This window comes from Lacerta agilis, chromosome 8 (assembly GCF_009819535.1).
Source record: "Lacerta agilis isolate rLacAgi1 chromosome 8, rLacAgi1.pri, whole genome shotgun sequence".
In the NCBI taxonomy this organism is placed as follows: Eukaryota; Metazoa; Chordata; class Lepidosauria; order Squamata; family Lacertidae; genus Lacerta; species Lacerta agilis.
The window spans coordinates 65617413-65635325 of NC_046319.1; the positions used below are offsets into that span (position 1 = coordinate 65617413).

The 17913-nt window shown below is 45.9% G+C and overlaps 1 protein-coding gene across 1 annotated transcript in view; it reads left to right on the forward strand.

Moving 5' to 3' along the window:
• Positions 1-7843: 7843 nt before the first annotated feature.
• The window catches only part of SERINC2 (serine incorporator 2), a 30124-nt gene continuing 20054 nt past the window's right edge, over positions 7844-17913 (forward strand). Inside the window, exon 1 of the mRNA XM_033158016.1 lies at positions 7844-7990. Within this exon, the coding sequence (XP_033013907.1) occupies positions 7952-7990 (39 nt within the window). The 5' untranslated portion in view covers positions 7844-7951. The remainder of the gene's footprint in view (positions 7991-17913) is intronic.

Consider the following 17913-nt stretch of genomic DNA (forward strand, 5'->3'; position numbering starts at 1 on the left):
CCCTGTGTAAATCCCCTCTCTCCGTTCCCCCCCCCCTCCTGCCTTCCTCCTGCTTTCCTGCCTCCCAGCTGGCACAACACTTGGTGCCTGCCTTTCTACACATGGCTATTTTGGAGCTGCCAGGGATGTGGATTAGCTTGTCTCTGGCAGTTTTTTTTAACCCAATGACAGCAGCCATACCTCTTTTCCAAGGCTTTTGACAGGCTATGATGGTGTTTGTGGTTGGTTGTTAGCAATGATTTGTTGCTCCTGAAGCTTTCGTTACTGCCTTTATTGTTGGGGAGGGCTGCTGTGTCTGTAGATTTTTGTTCAAATAATGGTGGTAGTAGTACTTGTAACAACAAACAAACAAACAAACAAACAAACAACAAATTTGATGACCTGTTGCTCAGGGGTTGAAGTAGAAAATCACAGAATCATAGATTTGTAGAGTTGGAAAGTACCCTGAGGGTCATCTAGTCCAATGCCCTGCAATGCAGGGAAGGATGAAGAGATATTATCATCATCTTCATCACCATCTTCTTCTTCTTCATCATCATCACCACTATTTCCCAGTTATTTTCACAGAGAAGCTGGTTGGCAAATCTACTGCAGTGCATGTTTGCTCCTTCCAATGGGAGCAGCCAAAATTATTGTGTTTTTAGATCTGCTGTAAGCTGCCCAGAGTGGCTGGGAAAACCCAGCCAGATGGGCAGGGTATAAATAATAATATTATTAACAGTCACGACTTCCCCCAAAGAGTTATGGGAGCTGTAGTTTGTTAAGGCTGCTGAGAGTCGTTAGGGAGGCCCCTATTCCCCTCACAGAGTTACAATTCACAGAGTTCCCTGGGAAGAGGGATTGATTGTTATGCCACTCTGAATATTTTAGCTCCTAACAAGTCTCGGCACGCTTAACAATCTAGAGCTCCTATAATTCCTTGGGGGAAGCCATGCCTACTTAAACTGGTATGATGCTGCTTTAAATCTGCAGTGTGAATGGGGCTGTCCGATGTGTATTGGGAAGGTGTTCTAAGGGGTAAGTGCCACCATGTGAAAGTGCTGATTCCTACATCATATGGAACGGACCTCCTGGTGAGATGGTATCTGCAGGAGGCCCTTTCCAGCAGAGCACAGTGATTGGTTGAGTGTATAATGAATGAGATAATCTTTTAGGTATCCCGTTCCAAAGCTGTATAGGGCTTTGTACACCAGTACACTTTGAACTTAGCCTGGTAGCTAACTGGTAGCCACTTGAACCTTCCTTCCATGCTAGTTGATGGCACATCATATTCCATTACACCTGAGGGCTGCAGGCTGGGTTGCAGCTCTGCCCACCCAACTGCTCCCTATTTCACCTCTGCGCACAGCTGCATTCGTCTGTCAAATGGCAGCCCTGGTTTTCACTCTAAGGCTCAAGGTTTCAGGGCCCCAGGGCAGCAAGTGTAAATCTGAATCTAGACCCTGTCCAGCAGCTAAGGACCTTCTGAACTGGAGACCCCTACACAAGGATCCCAAGGGCCTCCTGTACTACTGAGTCTGTGCACAACTGAAGAGTTAGCAGAGATGTGACAAGAGTGAAGCCAGAGGACCACCCCTTCAAGTATCTGCATTCTTCAGCAATAGGGCAGAGCTTGGGAAGGGTAACCAAGCTGGGGAACTATGCAAGAACCCAGCTTTTGTTGGAAGAAGTTGCCTCTTTCATGGGACCTGTCCAGGGTTCTGAAGCTGTCTCTGACCACTCTTGTTTCCAGAGTCTAGTTCTTGCCCAGTTGCTACTCTGTCTCTGCTTGTTGGTCCGTTGTCCCTGCTGGGCACTCTACCTTGCTTCCTCCAGACTCTTCCATAGTCAAGACAGGACCCATTTTGGGTCCCCCCCTCTTTTTCTCTCTCCTTATTGCCATTTAGTTGTATTTAGGTTTTGTAGGGGTTGTTTTATGAAAAGAGAGAGAGAAAACCCTAAAACTGGGATGCAACCCATCTTAGAGGATTGTGTGCATCTGTGTGTGTATATCCCTTTATGGCCCTCAGTCAACCAAATGAAGACCTAGTACTAAAATAGGAAAAGTCTTAAAGGGGACTAAAAGATAGTTCACCTCTTGTGGTTTTCTAACTAAATGCTCTCCTTTGCCTCCCCTGCACTGCAGAGTCCATGGCTGCTGAAACAGGCTATGCCCTTTTAACCAGAAGAGTTACTTCCAGTAGGTGGTCAAGCAAATCACCCAGACTCAGCTGCAGCCTTATTTAAGGCTTACCCTGAGGTTTTATGTTGCTGAAGCAACATTCTACAATAGCTTCAGTTTGTGCGTCATGTGGAATGGTCAGTCCTGGCTGCACCATGTCTTACCTAGGATCTTCAGTCTTCTAGCTGCTTGGAGCACACTACTAATAAGGAATCCTGAGGAATGCAGGACCCTACACTGGTACAAAGTAACTGTTAAGTGCAGTGCCCCATTCTCACCAATGCTGGAACTGGGAGACTCAGGTTCCTCAATTACTGTTGAGGCAGTAGAACTGTCCAGCAGGACTAGGTGCAATCTCCAGGACAAGGCTGTTAAGAGCTGTCCAGCCAGGTTGCTAGTGTGAGGCCAGAGAGAGGCAATGGTCAGAAAAGGCCTTGTTCCAGCACGATCTAAGCTGAAATAAAAGGAGTGCATAGCTGGTCCTATAGCCCCATCCCTTCCAGGTACACTTTTAGGCTGTTCCTTTTCACAGATAAAAGCCTTTCCTAGTGCTAACAACAGGAAGGCCCCATCCTGTGCGGTAGAAACTCCATAATCTAATGCTTGCTTCTAGTCAGGCTTGTTGGTGTTGATGTTCTTTAGAAGGTGATCTTGCAAGGTCCTGTATTGAAATGGTTGCTGTTCAAGATTCATCCTGAGGGCTGCAATCCTTTGTGAGCAACCCTCCAAGGGCCACATGTCTGTGCCCCTTATCTTTGTTCAGGAGTCCAGCCATTCAGAATTGGAGGGTTCTGCACACATATCCCAGCACACAGTCTTTTGTACAGTTCAAGGGCATGTGCCAGCCAGGCTAAAGAACTGGAGGAGGCTGTGGATCACGGCTGGTAGGAGAAAAGGCACAGTCTGCGGAGAGTCCTGAGGGTCAGATAGAAAGGCCTGGAGGGCCATTTATGGTACTGGATATAAGGCTCCCTGCATTAAGAAAATACCATTTTTTTAAAACACTGGATGTCAATGCAGGTTGAGCATTATGGAGGTTTATCTGTTGTAGTACTTTTCAGCTTGTTAGTCTTTTGGTCTATTGCAGGAGTAGGGAAGCTGTGGCACTCCAGATGACTCCAATTCCCATCAGCCCCAGCCAACCTAATCAGCAGCCAGGGATGATGGGAGTTGTAGTCCAACATGACCTAGAGGACCATGTGGTCCCAAGCCTGGTCTGTTGCTTCGGTGGTGGAATTGTGCTATTTCTTTCCTTGGTCTCTCTGTTCTTGCATTTTTATGTGTTAATTCACACCGGCTATATATAGTATTGACAGTGGTAGGAGCTGTGGCATGTATTTTAATTATTATAAAAATGAGAACATTAAAAACAGAAAACAAATACAACTTCAGATGCATCCCAATGGATTCACTTTTCCAAATAGGATTTAATCCTTCTCCATCCCTGGAATCTGATGGTAGTGCCATTTCTTACTACTCTTCCTGCCCTTCCTAAAAAGATCATTGCAGGTTTTTAGGCAGAGGTTGGATGGCCCTCTGTCATGGATGCTTTAGCTGAGATTCCTGCATCGCAGGGGGTTGGACTAGGTGACTCTGGAGGCCCCTTCCAACTCTGCACATTCTATGATTAACTCAAGGTGGCATGCATGGTACCATCTGCGCACGGTCTTCTCACAACAACCCCTGTTAAGCAGGCTAAGCTAAGATGTAGGATGTGCAGGGACTGACTGGACACTGAGCAGTGGTGGGGATACTGATATGTGGGCACTGGGAGAAATGGGGTTGGAAGACTGCCTTGGAAGAAGAAGGATCAGTGATCTGTAACTGCAAGGAGACAAGAGGCAGAGGCAGGAGAAGCTGCAGAACTGGAGAGAACAGGTGTAGACGAGAGAGGAAAGAGAGAAGTCAGGCTGGTGTAGGATCAGGGCTTTCACACCTCCTCCTTCCACCCCTGCCTCCCAGGACCAGGGCAAAGATGGAAGAGAGAGGAGCAGAAGCAGATTGCACACAGGGTCTTCACCTACTCGTGTGTAGCTTGGGTGAGGGAGATACATAAGCTGAGGTCAGGGGCAGGGCCTCTCTGTTGCAGCAAATGTCTCATCAGTTCTCATCTATGGGTAGCTGAAGGGACATTGGATTGGTAGACATGACTTTCCATAACTTACACAAGTGTACTTTTGTCAATGAATACCTAACTCCTCACTCTGGACATTCCTTGCCTGACACGCTGTGACACACAGGCCAGACATATAGTGACCTTCGGTGCCGAATGGAACCTGAACCTAGGTCTCTCTATTCCATGCCTCAAGGCTAGATCACAGTAGCCCTCCCACTGCTAATCACAGGGAGCAGCCTAAGACCTGGAGAGCATTCTTTTTTCTTGACAACTGTAATAGTGGGGTTCAGTTTGAGCAGTTGTGGTTGGTGCCCTTTGGGACTCGTAGGGCAAAGGCAGAAAGAACCAACAGCAGGGGAGTCAGAGCCAACGACAGGCAGTACCAACCAATCTTAGCACTTTCAGCTGTTTTATTTATTTAGGCAATGCACATGCCACTTAATCAGATTTATCTCTAGCTGTCGGCATCAAAGTCAGCCATACAACAAGATAAAACCAGGCAAAAGCCATATAAAATCTTATCTAAAGAGAAAACGTGCAACTGAGCGGGGTAACAGGATGGGGGCTTGCTGGAGCTCTCTTTCTGCACACTGCTCCCCCCATCTGCCAGCACCCACCACCTACAGATCTAGCCATGAAATTATGTGGCGCGCTGCCCTCTTTTCCAGCACAGAGGAGGTGCCAATTCGCAGGCGAAGCTCCAGCGAAGTTCCCATCTGTAATCAGAGGCTGCTTTCACTCTCTCTGCTGCTCCCTCCCCCAGCCCTGCTCAGTCCAAGGATTTACTTAAAGCTCCTGGTTATTTTTCATCCCTAACTGCTGTTACACTGACATCCTTAGAAGCTCTGCTGGCTCCAGGCAACTCGCTAACCCCTTTCACAGGGATCTAAATATAGACCCCAGCAGCTAAGCAGAATTCACTTAGCAGCTTGGCTGTTTTGGGGCTGCGTTGGATCAACACTGGAAACAATCTCCCTTTGGGACGTGATGGGAGGTGGGGCAGGGAAACAACTCTGTGCAGGAGGCGAGACGAGGACCACCATCAGAGTCAATGGCATCCTTTTTCTATGCTTTTGTTTACATCTTGCATTGACTTAAACTCTCACTTTTCTCTCTCAGCATACCCAGCCTGAGATTCTGCCTTTCATTTGGTTACTGCCAGATCTATTCCAGTTCAATGCTGTAAGCCTCCCCCTTTATTACAACACACTGGGGGTGGGGGCGATGCAATAGAAAGTGCCTAATCCCATGGCTCTGCAACCAGTGTAGTGCAGTGATGGTTGGTGCCTATTGTGGCTGGTAGGGCAGAAGGCAAAGAGGTCAACAGTAGGTGGAGTCAGAGCCAATGACGGGCAGAGCCAACCAATCCCAGTCTCCTGCCTATCCTCCTCCATGCTGAGTTATAGAAGATCAACACTGAATCATAGATTGTAGAGTGGGGAGGGACCCTGAGGATCACCTTATCCAACTCCCTATAATGTAGGAATATGCAGCTGTCCCATATGGGTATTGAACCTGCAACCTTGGCAATATCAGCACCATGCTCTAACCAACTGAGCTATCGGCTGAGAACATGAAAACATAAAAGCAGCCTGCTGGATCAGGCCAATAGTCCACCTATTCCAGCATCCTGTTCTCACAGTGGACAACCTATGGGAAGCACATAAGCAGGGCCTGAGCTCAACAGCACTCTGCCCACCTGTGATTCTCAGCAACTGGTATTAAGAGTCATGCTGCCTCTTACAGTGGAGGTGGAATATGGTCATAGCAGCAAGTAGCCATTGATAGCCTTATCCTCATTGAATGGCCGTGTCCTCTTTTAAAGTGATCCAAGTTGGTGGCCATCGCTGTTTCCTGTGGGAGTGAGTGCCATCATTTAACTATGCTCTGCAGAAGGTACCGTACTTGATTTTATCTGTCCTGCATCTTCCAGCGTTCAGCTCCCTTGGATGTCCATGAAGTCTAGTGTTATTCAAGGAGTATAAAACTTTTCTCTAGCTGTGTTCTCCATGCCATGCCATATACAGGCTGAACAGAAGACAGGAGGGCTCGTGGCATCAACTCTCCTAGCGGTCTTGCTCCCTACTGCAAGCCACATCTTTGGATCCAGCACAGAAAGCAAGTCATGCTTCTCGGTCTCTTCCCAGTTCAGGACAACACTGACCACAGGTCTATTGTTCTCTAGTTCCTGTCCCCCTTTTAGCTCACCTTCCTGAAGCCCCTCTAGCTTGTAATTTCTGTGGCAACCATCCCTGTACTCATGCAAAGGGATACTTAACACTTGGCTAGAGACTGGATTGACCACTTGTCTCCCTCCCTCTCTCCAGAATCCCATCCTACGAATATAAAATCACAGGCTTGGAGAGGACCCCCAAATATGGCATTCAGATTAACCTACTGATCGACTGACAAGGTGCCTCCTGAATGGTTAAAAAGAGGGGGGGGACATATTATAAAAACTGCAGAGAGGAGAAGTGCCACTAGGAAGAAGTGCAACTTTTGAACAAACACCTGTGCCCTCAACTTATGTGGGCATTATTCAAAACCAAAAGAAGCATGCTGCTCTCTTTGGAACTTTTTCCTCTTCCCATATGCAGATTTGATTCATGTCTAGGGAGGAAGGGCTGTGGCTTAATATCAGGTCCCAGATTCAGTCTTCTGCATCTGCAGGTGGGGCTGGGAATGTCTTCTGCCTGAAAACCCCAGAAAGCCTCTGCCAGCCAGTGTCAGCAATGCTGAGCTGGATGAATGAATGGCATGTCTCTGTATAAGGCCACGGGGACAGCTAGGATTCATATTGCGGGGTGTGGGGTGTGGGGGTGGGGCAGGACATCCACCTGTCATCGTCCATATTCAGAATTTAATGTCTCAACAACAGTTGTTTATATTGCTTTCTTTTGACCCCAAGAAAAACCTGTCAAAATCTTTCTACAATTTCTACTTTCAATTAAGTATTTTATTTATGTACTTGATGCCCACGCCCATAGATAAGGCTGCTTCCTATGTTCTTCATAACCACACAATAAAATAAAATCCGTCGATGCAGCCTCGTCAATGTGGACTTCTTGAATCAAGGGGTCAGCCCTAGAAGGAACATGGAAAAGACCTCCCCGGGTGTGGGCTGTTGGGCTGCACGTGGCTGGGCGCTATCCCGGTGCAGGGGCCAAGCGGCACACCTGGTAAGATGACGTCATACGGATCCAGCCACCTCGACCACAAGGCGACAGCAATGACGTCACCACCCCAGCTGAGTGGCGGGGTCAGCTGCTCCTGCAGGGCTGGGCAGATCCCGATTCCGAGCATTGTGAGGAATCACCCGTGCGCGACGCAGCGCAGCGCTGCTGCTCCAAAGGCCGGCAGCCTCTCCCCCTTCCGCCCCGGCGCTTCGACGCACCTGCCGCGACTGCGAGGCTCCTCCTGCTGCCCGGCGTCTGGCGCGTCCCAGGTGCGCTCGCTCAGCGACTGCCAAGCCCCGCCCCACCGACTCGGGAGGGGGCGCGGCTACGGCGAGGCGTTCCCGAGCGTGGGCGGAAAGAGCCGAAGGGGTGGGCAAGAGCCGGAACGTGCCGAGGAACCCCGAGCGGCTTCGGCAGGTAGTCCGGGGAGGTCGAGACGAGGAGCAACTTTGTCGGGATCTGCACCGGACGAGTTGCGTTTCGGGGGCCAGCGGCGTCATGGGAGCGTGCCTCGGAGTCTGCTCTTTGCTGAGCTGCGTGAGTGCCTTTGCAACTTCTTTAAATACTGTATATAGATTTATAAGAAGAAGAAGAAGAAAATTCTCAGAGGGGTGGGGTGGGGAAACTAATCGTTCCCGGGGCTCTTGGGTTGGGTCAGGCGTGCCTTCTCCTCTTATTTCTGCTTCGATGGCTGCTTTTAGTGGAATAAGGGCTGAGCCGGAGCCGGATTGGGGGGTTGACAGCCCAGCTCTGCTTTTCTTGGGAGACACAAGTCCCATTTTGTTCAGCGTCTGCTCGCTCAACTGGGCAAGGCTTTCTTTGTTCGCCTTAAAAAAAAATCGCTCTCCCTTTTACGCATTGCCTGCCTCTTCCGTCCCCACTCCCCAAATTGTGGATTTTATAGTATATATTTCTTGTCATTCTATTTCTTTATTATTCTGATGAGAATCATAACTCTGCCGGTACAGACTGACGATCACGCTCCCGTCTTTACTTCCTCTTGGAAAGCGTTTCCTCAAAGTAGCGGCAGGTCTTTTGAAATCCTGGGCATACTCAAGCAGTGCAATCCTGTTCGTTTATTTCATAAAGTTTGTGCACCGCTTGGTTGGGAAAAGAAAAGAAAAAAAAAAAACCCTCCAAGCTGTTTACAAACAAGTAAAACAAGGGAATCGAGGTAAAATTACAGCTGCGCTTAAAAGCCCACAAAAGTTGAAATGCTAAAAGAGATTAAAATTGCCTCAACTTTCTAAGCATCTGCGCAAGCTGGTCTGAACTATCGTGTTTTTAGCAGGCATCAGAAATAAACATACAGTATGTCTCTCTGGTTGGGAGTAAACTCTGTAGATTTCAATGGCGCTTGCTCAAGAGCAAGCAGTGAGAGGATCACAGCCACTCCTAAGCATGTTTCCTCGGATAGAAGTCCTGTTGAATTCAGTAGGGCTTTCTGCCAGGTAAATGGGGGTTAGGATTGCGGACCGAAGTTTTGTTTCTTCCAGCGATCCCAAAGGCAGCGATGGCTACCAACCTAGATGGCATTCAAAGAGCACTGGACAGATTTGTGGAGAAGGCTATTATTGATGGCTACTTGCCACGATGTCTATGCTCTGCCTTCACAGTTGAAGGCAGTAATACTTCTGAATACTAAAACCACAGGAGGGGAGGGTGGTCTTGGTCTCAAATCCTGATTGAAGGTTTCCCATCTGGTTGAGAACAGGATGCTGGACTAGATGGGCCACTGGCAGGATCCAGCAGTCTTCCTATGTTCCTCACCTGATAGCTGAAGAATCACACTCAAGTTGTGGCTTGACTACTGCAAGTAGTTGCACACCCGTAGTCCATACCACCAGTTTCCTGTCTTTCATATTCTTGTGTTTGCTTTTTAAAAAAAAAGACAGACAGACACTTAAGTTGCTTTTGATGTTATGGTTCTCTGTGTTATTGTGTATATAAATTTGTCCTTAGAATTATTTCATGTAAGCTGCATTATGTTATGGGGTGGCATGTTGTCAATGCTGTAAAATAAATGTGCAGAAAGAGAAAGTGTGATCAGATGCAAAGGAAGTTGTTTCCTTTATCCATATGAGTAGTGTGGATTTTGAAGTAAAGTCTTCAAGCTTTAAGATCCAAGATCCACCTTAAACCATTTGGGGACCTTTCTGCATCAGGTCCATTGAAAGCAGAGGTGAGAAACCTGTGTCCCTCCATGTGCTTTCTGGACTAGAACTCCCCATTATCCTTGGCCATTGGGACATAGCAAGCACCTTGCACTGTGTCAGACCATTAGTCCATCTAGCTTGGTATTGTCTACACTGACTGGCAGAGACTGTCCAGGGTTTCAGGCAGGGGGATGTTCCAAGGTCTACTAGGAGATGCTGGGGAAATTGAACCTGGGACCTTCTGTAAGCAGGGCAGCTTCTTCGCTCTAGAGACGTAGCCCTTCCCCTGCCTTGGGCTGATGGCAGATGGAGTCCGCCAACATCTGGAAGGCTGTAGGTCCCCCACCTGCACTCTAAAGAGAGGAGGAGAAAAATGACATGGGTGATAATGAAAAATCTTTATGCTCCCTTGTTGCAGTTAGGGGTTTAAATGCAAGTCTGAAAGACTGGTTCACGTGAAAGGTTTTGCATCTTGCACTCTCCAAGGCTGGATAGCTTCCTCCTCCAGGAACAACATTTATGTAATAATTGATCTCTTGTCATGCAGTTTGTGTGTGCGCGCACACCTTCCTGCAATGTTGCTGTTTTGTTTTGACCCACCCACGCCCAGGAAGGTAAAACCAAGGGTGTTGCTGGGAGGGAGCAATAATGCATAATGTAACAATTAGACAGGGTTGCTTGTGTGTGTGTTTGCACATTTGGGCTGCAATTCTATACATTATTATTATTAATTAAAATTGTGTACCGCTCTTCATCTGATGATCAAGGGTGGTTTACAATATAAAAACACTAAAATATATAACAGTAACAACCAAGAACCACAACGCCTCCCTACTTATGTGGAGTTAGGCCTAATTGAATTCAGTGCACCTACTTTTGATTTTTTAAAATAAAAATATTTTTATTAAATTTTATAAAAACAACAAACAACAAAAACAAACAAATACAAAACAATACAACAATAAAGAGATCTATAATAAAAATTAAAAAGAATTATTCAATCACTTCTCTCCTTTACATTGTATATTGACTTCTTCTCATCTCCCCTTCCTGCGTTCCTTGTCTATCATCTTTAGTAATTTCTTTACATCTTAAAAACCTTAATTTTGCTAAATATCCTAATCACTAACTTTTTCTATTATCGTAACACTTAACCAAACTCTAAATCTACAGTCTAACTTATCTTCCAACTTTTGAGTAGACATATACAGGATTGTGCTTTTAGCATCAATATTTGAGAAGCATTTAACTCACAGGTCACTAAAAATAAAGTTGACATTCTTCCTAAATTGAAGAATTTTTACTGTTGCCAGGAATCTGTTTTTGTTCTTATTTCTTATGTCTTGTGTATTGCAGTCTGAATTGTAATACAGTGGTACCTCGACTTACGAATTTAATCCGTTCCGAATGCACATTCGTAGGTCCAAAAATTCGTAAGTCGAAAAAAGTGATTTCCCCATAGGAATGCATTGGAAACGAAAAATTCAGAAAAATTCGTAAGTCGAGTAAACCACTTCTAAAATTCGTAAGTCGAGTAAACCCCATCTAAAACCGCCAACAGATGTCCTTCGGATGTCGAAAAATTCGTAGGCATGCGGGCACTTTTTTCATTCTTAATTTGAAAAATTCGTATGTCGAGTAATTCGTAAGTCGAGGTACCACTGTACAATGAAGTGCAATACTGTACAAGAAATGAAAGAAGCAATAAAAATACAATGCAAAATTTATACAATGGATTGTGTGATGGATGTTGCAGTCTCTTGTCTTCTGCCACATATCCATACACTTGACATGGACCACCTGAATGAAGCTCATCGACCACTGGTGGTCCTTGGAACTACATGGAACAGATTTTATTGGTAGTGACAGTAATTGCAGTGTGAAACCTATTGCATTTTTGTAGTTCTTTGGGTGCATGTATACATGCAGTAGAGGCCGATTTATGTGTCCTAGGTTGTAAGTTCTTAGGGAGCGGAGATCTTTCTATGTTGCCCATGCCACTCTGTTAGGCCCCATGTACACAATGGCTGCTGCTGCTGCTGCTGCTATTATCATTAAATTTTTCACAGCAACTTTTGTAGCTTCAGATACAAGCTTGTGATTGATGCTGATTACATGTGGAGGAAGATTAGCCTGGTGGCCACAGAAAATTTCCTTTGAAGCCAATCAAGTTTGTTGCATGCTTAAATTTACCCACAAGCTAAAATAAAAAATGTAGAAAATCCATCTCTTTAGTGTTACCCGTAATTTTTATTTTCTCTTTTTTGGGGGGAAATTTCCAAGCATCCTTTAGATAAAAAAGTGTTCCCAAAGCAAGGAACGGCAATGAAAAACAAGATGTGGTGGGGTGGATATAGATTAAGGAGGCTGCAAGTGGAGAAGGGCAATAGTAGCTTAGTGGTAGAGCATTTGGCGTGCATGCAAAGGTTCCAGGTTCAATCCCCAGCATTTGCAGCTTGTTCTGGCAGAAAAAAACTGTTGGAAATCCTGGAGATCTGCTGCCAGTTGGTGCACACCAGTGGTCTTCAGCTAGTCCTAAGACCCATCTCAAACTACCAAACAGGAACTTGGAGCCCACTTCCACATTTTCGATTTACTGCATGATGGCGTTTCACCACATATCACATGTTGGCATACTATTCCCCCTCCCCCAGTACAAGTGAACCAATACAGTGGTACCTCGACTTACGAATTACTCAACATACGAATTTTTCAACTTACGAATGAAAAAAGTGCCCGCACGCCTACGAATTTTTCGACATCCGAAGGACATCCGTTGGCAGTTTTAGATGGGGTTTACTCGACTTACGAATTTTAGAAGCGGTTTACTTGACTTACAAATTTTTCTGAATTTTTCGTTTCCAATGCATTCCTATGGGGAATCGCTTTTTTCGACATACAAATTTTTCGATCTACAAATGTGTATTCGGAACGGATTAAATTCGTAAGTCGAGGTACCACTGTATTTCCTGTATTGTCGGTCAGAATTTTGAGCCATTTTAGTAGCTGCACCCTCTTTTGATTCTTGGTGGGGTTTTTTTTGCTTCTTCTTTCCAACGAAGCTTGTGGTTGCTGTTGAGGAAGAGGGGAAGTCAACATCACCACCGGTGCTTGTGTTTTGTTAGCAAAGAAGCCTTTACATCACAAGGCGAAGCCATTTGCCTTGGGAGGCAGTTCCAACACTCTCCCTGCCCCTACCATGGTGCTGCTGATAGCCCTGCGGCGGCTTCGTTCATGCCACTGCTGCTGCTGCCACAGCACCCTTGTCCTCACAACTGCGCCCTCACCGTTACGCCAGGGCGGCAACATAGGTGCAGCCACGGGTGAGAGTGTAGTCTCAGGGGTGGGGGCTGGTAGCATTGTGGGCATGACTGCATGGGGAGAGCCCCCAGATCTGCTCTGGGGTGGTGGGGAGTTTTGCCTCCAGTGGCAAAACCACTTGGACTGCCTCATCTATCCCTTTCCACAACTTTCACAGCCACTGTTCTTTCTGTGTAACCAGCAACTGCCTTCCCCCCCTACCTTCTTTCGCTTTTTGTCCTCCATCACCTGTCTTGCCTTTGTTTTTTCTCCTCTCGCCTTTCACCTTCTCTCTGTCTCCTCCACACCCTCTCAGTCCTTTACCTGCTTCCACTTTCTCACCTTTACCCACAATACTTTCTGCCACCAGCTATGTTGCTTCTTTCTCCCTTCTCATGCCTTTTCCCACCTTCTCCTTACCGTCTCAAACGTTTCTACCCTTTCTTTCTTCTCACCTGCTGGTGTTGCCTTTCTGCCTCCCTCTCACATTCCCCTTTGGTCTGCTCACTTTCTTCCACCTTGTATCGTCTTCGCTGCCACTTCGGTTCACCTCCCGGTTCGCTCTTGCCCCCTCATTGTTTCAACTTGTCTGAAATCAAAATCAACAGGCTTTCTGGGAAAGGTTAAACCCCCTCAGAACCTAACACAGGCAGCAGCTGTTCTTCATTTTCCCTTGGTCGCAAGAAGAAGTTTGAAGAAACTCCTCAAATTCTCCCACACTGCAGTAATATATAGTCATAGTTCCAACATGAAGAAAAAAAGGTTCTTCCGGTTAGTTTGCAAACTTTTGCCATTTTACAATCTTTTTCTTTTTTTCTTTTTTAACAGCTAAACAATGGATCTAACAGCTCCCCAGCTAGCAGATCTTCAGGACAGGGTTAAAAAGTTTTCTGCCAACAATTTTGGTCAGCAGGGTATGCCTCATTTCTTGATGCCCGCTAGGACATACACATACCTCGTCTGTAAACAAAGTGTGCTCCTTGCTTCTGAATGATTGTCCTCTTTCCTTGTACAGAATTAATCTTGGCTGGTAATTCACCTTAATGAATTGATTGATTGGGTGAAAAGCTTAAATAGGACCAGTTTATGCAGAAGAATAACAATGAACCAGTGTTATTCAGCAGCCAGATTGGAAACAAGCAAACAAACAGATAAAACCACAGGAAACTTATAAAAAAATATGGTTAAATAGGCCAAAATATTGAACCAAATGAACTATGGTGTGTAACTAATTGTCCCGCCCAATCGTCATTGTTTAGTCGTTTAGTCATGTCTGACTCTTCGTGACCCCATGGACCAGAGCACGCCAGGCACTCCTGTCTTCCACTACTTCCCACAGTTTGGTCAGACTCATGTTGGTAGCTTCAAGAACACTGTCCGACCATCTTGTCCCCTGTCGTCCCCAATAGGGCCTTCCAATCTCAAGTGACTGTCAATCTAACTGATATTTGGCCAGTTCAGATTATCTATGTGAATGCAGCAACTTCTAAGTAAAATGTTTGAGGCTGCATTCTATAGCTACTCGGGAGAAGGCCTATTTGAATCTTTACTTGTAGGAGTAGCAGAAACTGCCTTTATAGCAAGCCAGGCCATCATTCCATCCAGCTTGATTAGGTCGCCTAGCATGTTGCTCTCCAGATGTTGTTGAACTCCTGCTTTTATCATCCCTGACCGCTGGGCATCCTAGCTGGGGCTGATCGGAGTTGGAATCCAACAGCATTTGGAGGGCACCAGGTTGGGGAACAGCTGGTGTAGCCTGATGGGTTGCAGTTCTTCAAGGGTCCAGACTGGGGTCCCTCCCTACCCTGCCCTGGAGATACCTGGAACTGAACCCAGAGCCTTTTCATAGACAAAGTTCCTGGTGGAATTCACTTTCCGGTAAGGAGGCACACATTTGGTAGTATTTTCAAGTCTATGTGTATGTGGTATAATAGAAGTAGGTAAAATTAATAAACATTAGGATTTTGATTAATTGGGACATGTTGCAGACAGGGAATTCAGGAAATTCCTAGGCTTGCTTATGCAAACCAGCATGGTCAAGGTAGGATCATTAAGGGAACAATGATGGACTATAGAGGAGAGGGGGGTGAGATATTACCAAGGTGATGGGGTATGTGCTTGAGGGGGCAGGAAAAGGGAGTTTGGAAGCAGGGTTTTCTGGGAGACAGGAGGAAGTGAGGGTGAGATCCATCTTTGGAGTGTGCTTGCTGCAGGCAGCTTATGCTGCTGCCTCTTGGAATGACTATGGCATAGGATCTGGACCCCCTTCATGCATACTGAAGGTGTAAATAGGTGAATAAACCATATTTCTTAAAGCACGGCAGTCTCCACTGTGTCTTCCATTCTCCAAACAAGGTGCCGGCAAGGTTATTCGGCCATGGGCCGGATCAAGCCCACAGAGAGCATCCGTGGGCAGGACATGCGCAGCACAATGCCGGAAATTGCGTCTGTGCATGTCTGTGATGCCGAAAATTGCACCTGCGCAGAAGCGATTTTCAGCGTCTGGACATGCGTAGAAGCGATTTTTGGCATCTGGACATGCGCAGACGCGATTTCCAGTATCTGCGCATGCGCAGATGCAATTTCCGGTGCCGCTCGTGCTGCGCTGCTTGCCGAGCGGGCGGCTCATGGGTCTGCTCCAAACAGACACAGACCTGTCTGTGTGCCTGTGACCTCATGCGCTCTTGCCACTGCTTGGCAGAGAGAGAGAGAGAGAGGCAGGCACTGGGCTTTTGCAACAGTATTATATTTGAGTACAGCTGCGAAGCCTTACCTGCGTGTGCCTACTCAGAAGGGCCACTGGGTGCTGTGGGGCTTTTTCTTTAGTAAGTGTGCATCTACACAGCATCATGGACTTAGTCACGCAATGCATGACAGAGTAGCTTGAAAATGTGGAGGAACCTGTGAAGTTTCTGTAATGAGCAACTGTGCTGAGACACTGAAACTCCTGAACAAAGGAGGGCGTGTCCCTTGTATATTTTCCCCATAGGCCCCCTATATTTCTGCACTATGAAATATCCATTTGCAAGAATGCACCAGCTGTTTTTGAGACGAAATTGAAAATAGTGATGTGTGTGTTTGAGGAAGCACCCGACCCAGGAAAAGGTGGGTGGACGGACTCTGACAAATGGTCTTATTCATGATGTTGGATTGCCATGTGTAATTGGGGGTTGAGTAATAGTTAATAGAACCGGGGCAATGTTTTGCAATGACTGCTTTGCAGTTGAAAGCTGCCTTCCACCTATGACAACATTGTGAACTTAAAATCCTCATTATTATTAATTTCTAATATTTCTTTATTAAAAAAGCATCAATACTCCCACTTTTCTGCAGTGTGGCCCAGATGGCTAACAACGTTGGCTTTAAGCAATAACTCAACAGTATTCAGGGCAGTTTTGATAATGGCAGTAGCACAGTCAAAAGCAGAGCTTTTCAAACTTTTCATGTCATTGACAAACTTTTTAGACATGCATCATTTTGTGACACAGTAATTCAGCTTTGCTTGTAAACCATTGGTTAAACTAACCCCTTTCCAGCCCTGGGGAGGAGCGCAGGGAATGTTGGTGCGACACACCTACACCCTGCAGCCAATACACTAACATGTCGCGACACACAGTTGGAAAGCTCTGGTCAAAAGACACCCATACAGAAGAAGGGGACACACACAAAGAACCATTAGAAACCATTTGATTGGTTCTGAATGTTTCCAGAAGAAAAATCCCAAAAATTGGGATCAGATTATGGGTTGCTAATAAATGAGTGCTAATAAATCAGAGTAATTGATTTTGTAGTTTACGTTTTAATCTTAATATTGGAAAAATACATTTTGTAAAATTGGAATATGCATTGTCTGGTGGTGTTGACAGTGAATGGTGTATTGTGTATGCACATTTAAGTGGTCGGGTTTTCCAGAAATAATAGGAAAGGGCTCCTTTTCCGAGCGCTGCTTTCGTGTTTAGAAGGAAATTTAGCTGTCTTGATCACTCAGTGTGGAAAACTACTGGAGTTTTGCATGGCTTATCTTTTGGAAGTTACTACTTAACTTGGTATATTTATGGAGCAATCATAGTGGCATATAAGCCAGATGGGGGAATCTGGCACTGCTATGTCACATTCTCCTTAATACAGTACACCATATTTGGTGCTTGTGCAGCCTTGTTGGAGAAGGGGGGAAACGCACAAGCAGAAAACCCAAAGGTTGTAAAAATCACACACATGTGTACAGCATCCAGATGTAAAAATCAATGCCTACAGCATCCCTGGAATTTACACCTGATTTTGCCAGTACCCAGAAATCAACAGTGCTGGTTGGGGCTGATGGGAGTTGTAGTTTAAAACTTCTGGAGGGCGCCTGGTGCGTGAAAGCTGCTATACAGAATGTCTTAGATAAGGAGCTGAGATTCATGTGGGAAAATACATTACCCAATGTTATAAGCCATTACTTATTTCCACACTGTGTAAAACAAACAAACAAACAAACAAACACACCATGAATGTAAGAGCACTATTAGGAAATCTGTGAATACAGCTTCTCATAAAAGAATGAGTGGACAGATTGTAGCCTCAACAGTCTTAACAATATCTACATCAGGGGTGGCCAACCTGATACCCTTCTGTCCTGTGTCAGAGGCTGCAAAAGCTACTAACTATCAGGGTGGGGTTTGGGAAGAGGAACCAATGATCTGCCATCTTGTTTCCCCCTCACTGTGGTTGTTATGGCACCACAGATTCCCTGGGGCTTGTGCCATGTGGGGAAGGGAGTTCCTGGCTGCACCGGATGTCCCCTTCTGTTCGCCCACTCTTGCTTTTAGATCACCACCAGGTGATTTAATTTTTCTACAAGGCCACCTTCCACCTATCGGCCTAAAACTCCCTTTGTGTCAGCTTGAGAACGGCTCAAGATAGTGTAGGACTTGGCATTTTCAACTTGTGGACTAAGGGAGACCATAAAGTTTTTAATGAAACAACATTAAAAGTTTACTTAAAAAGAATAAAAATGTAGTT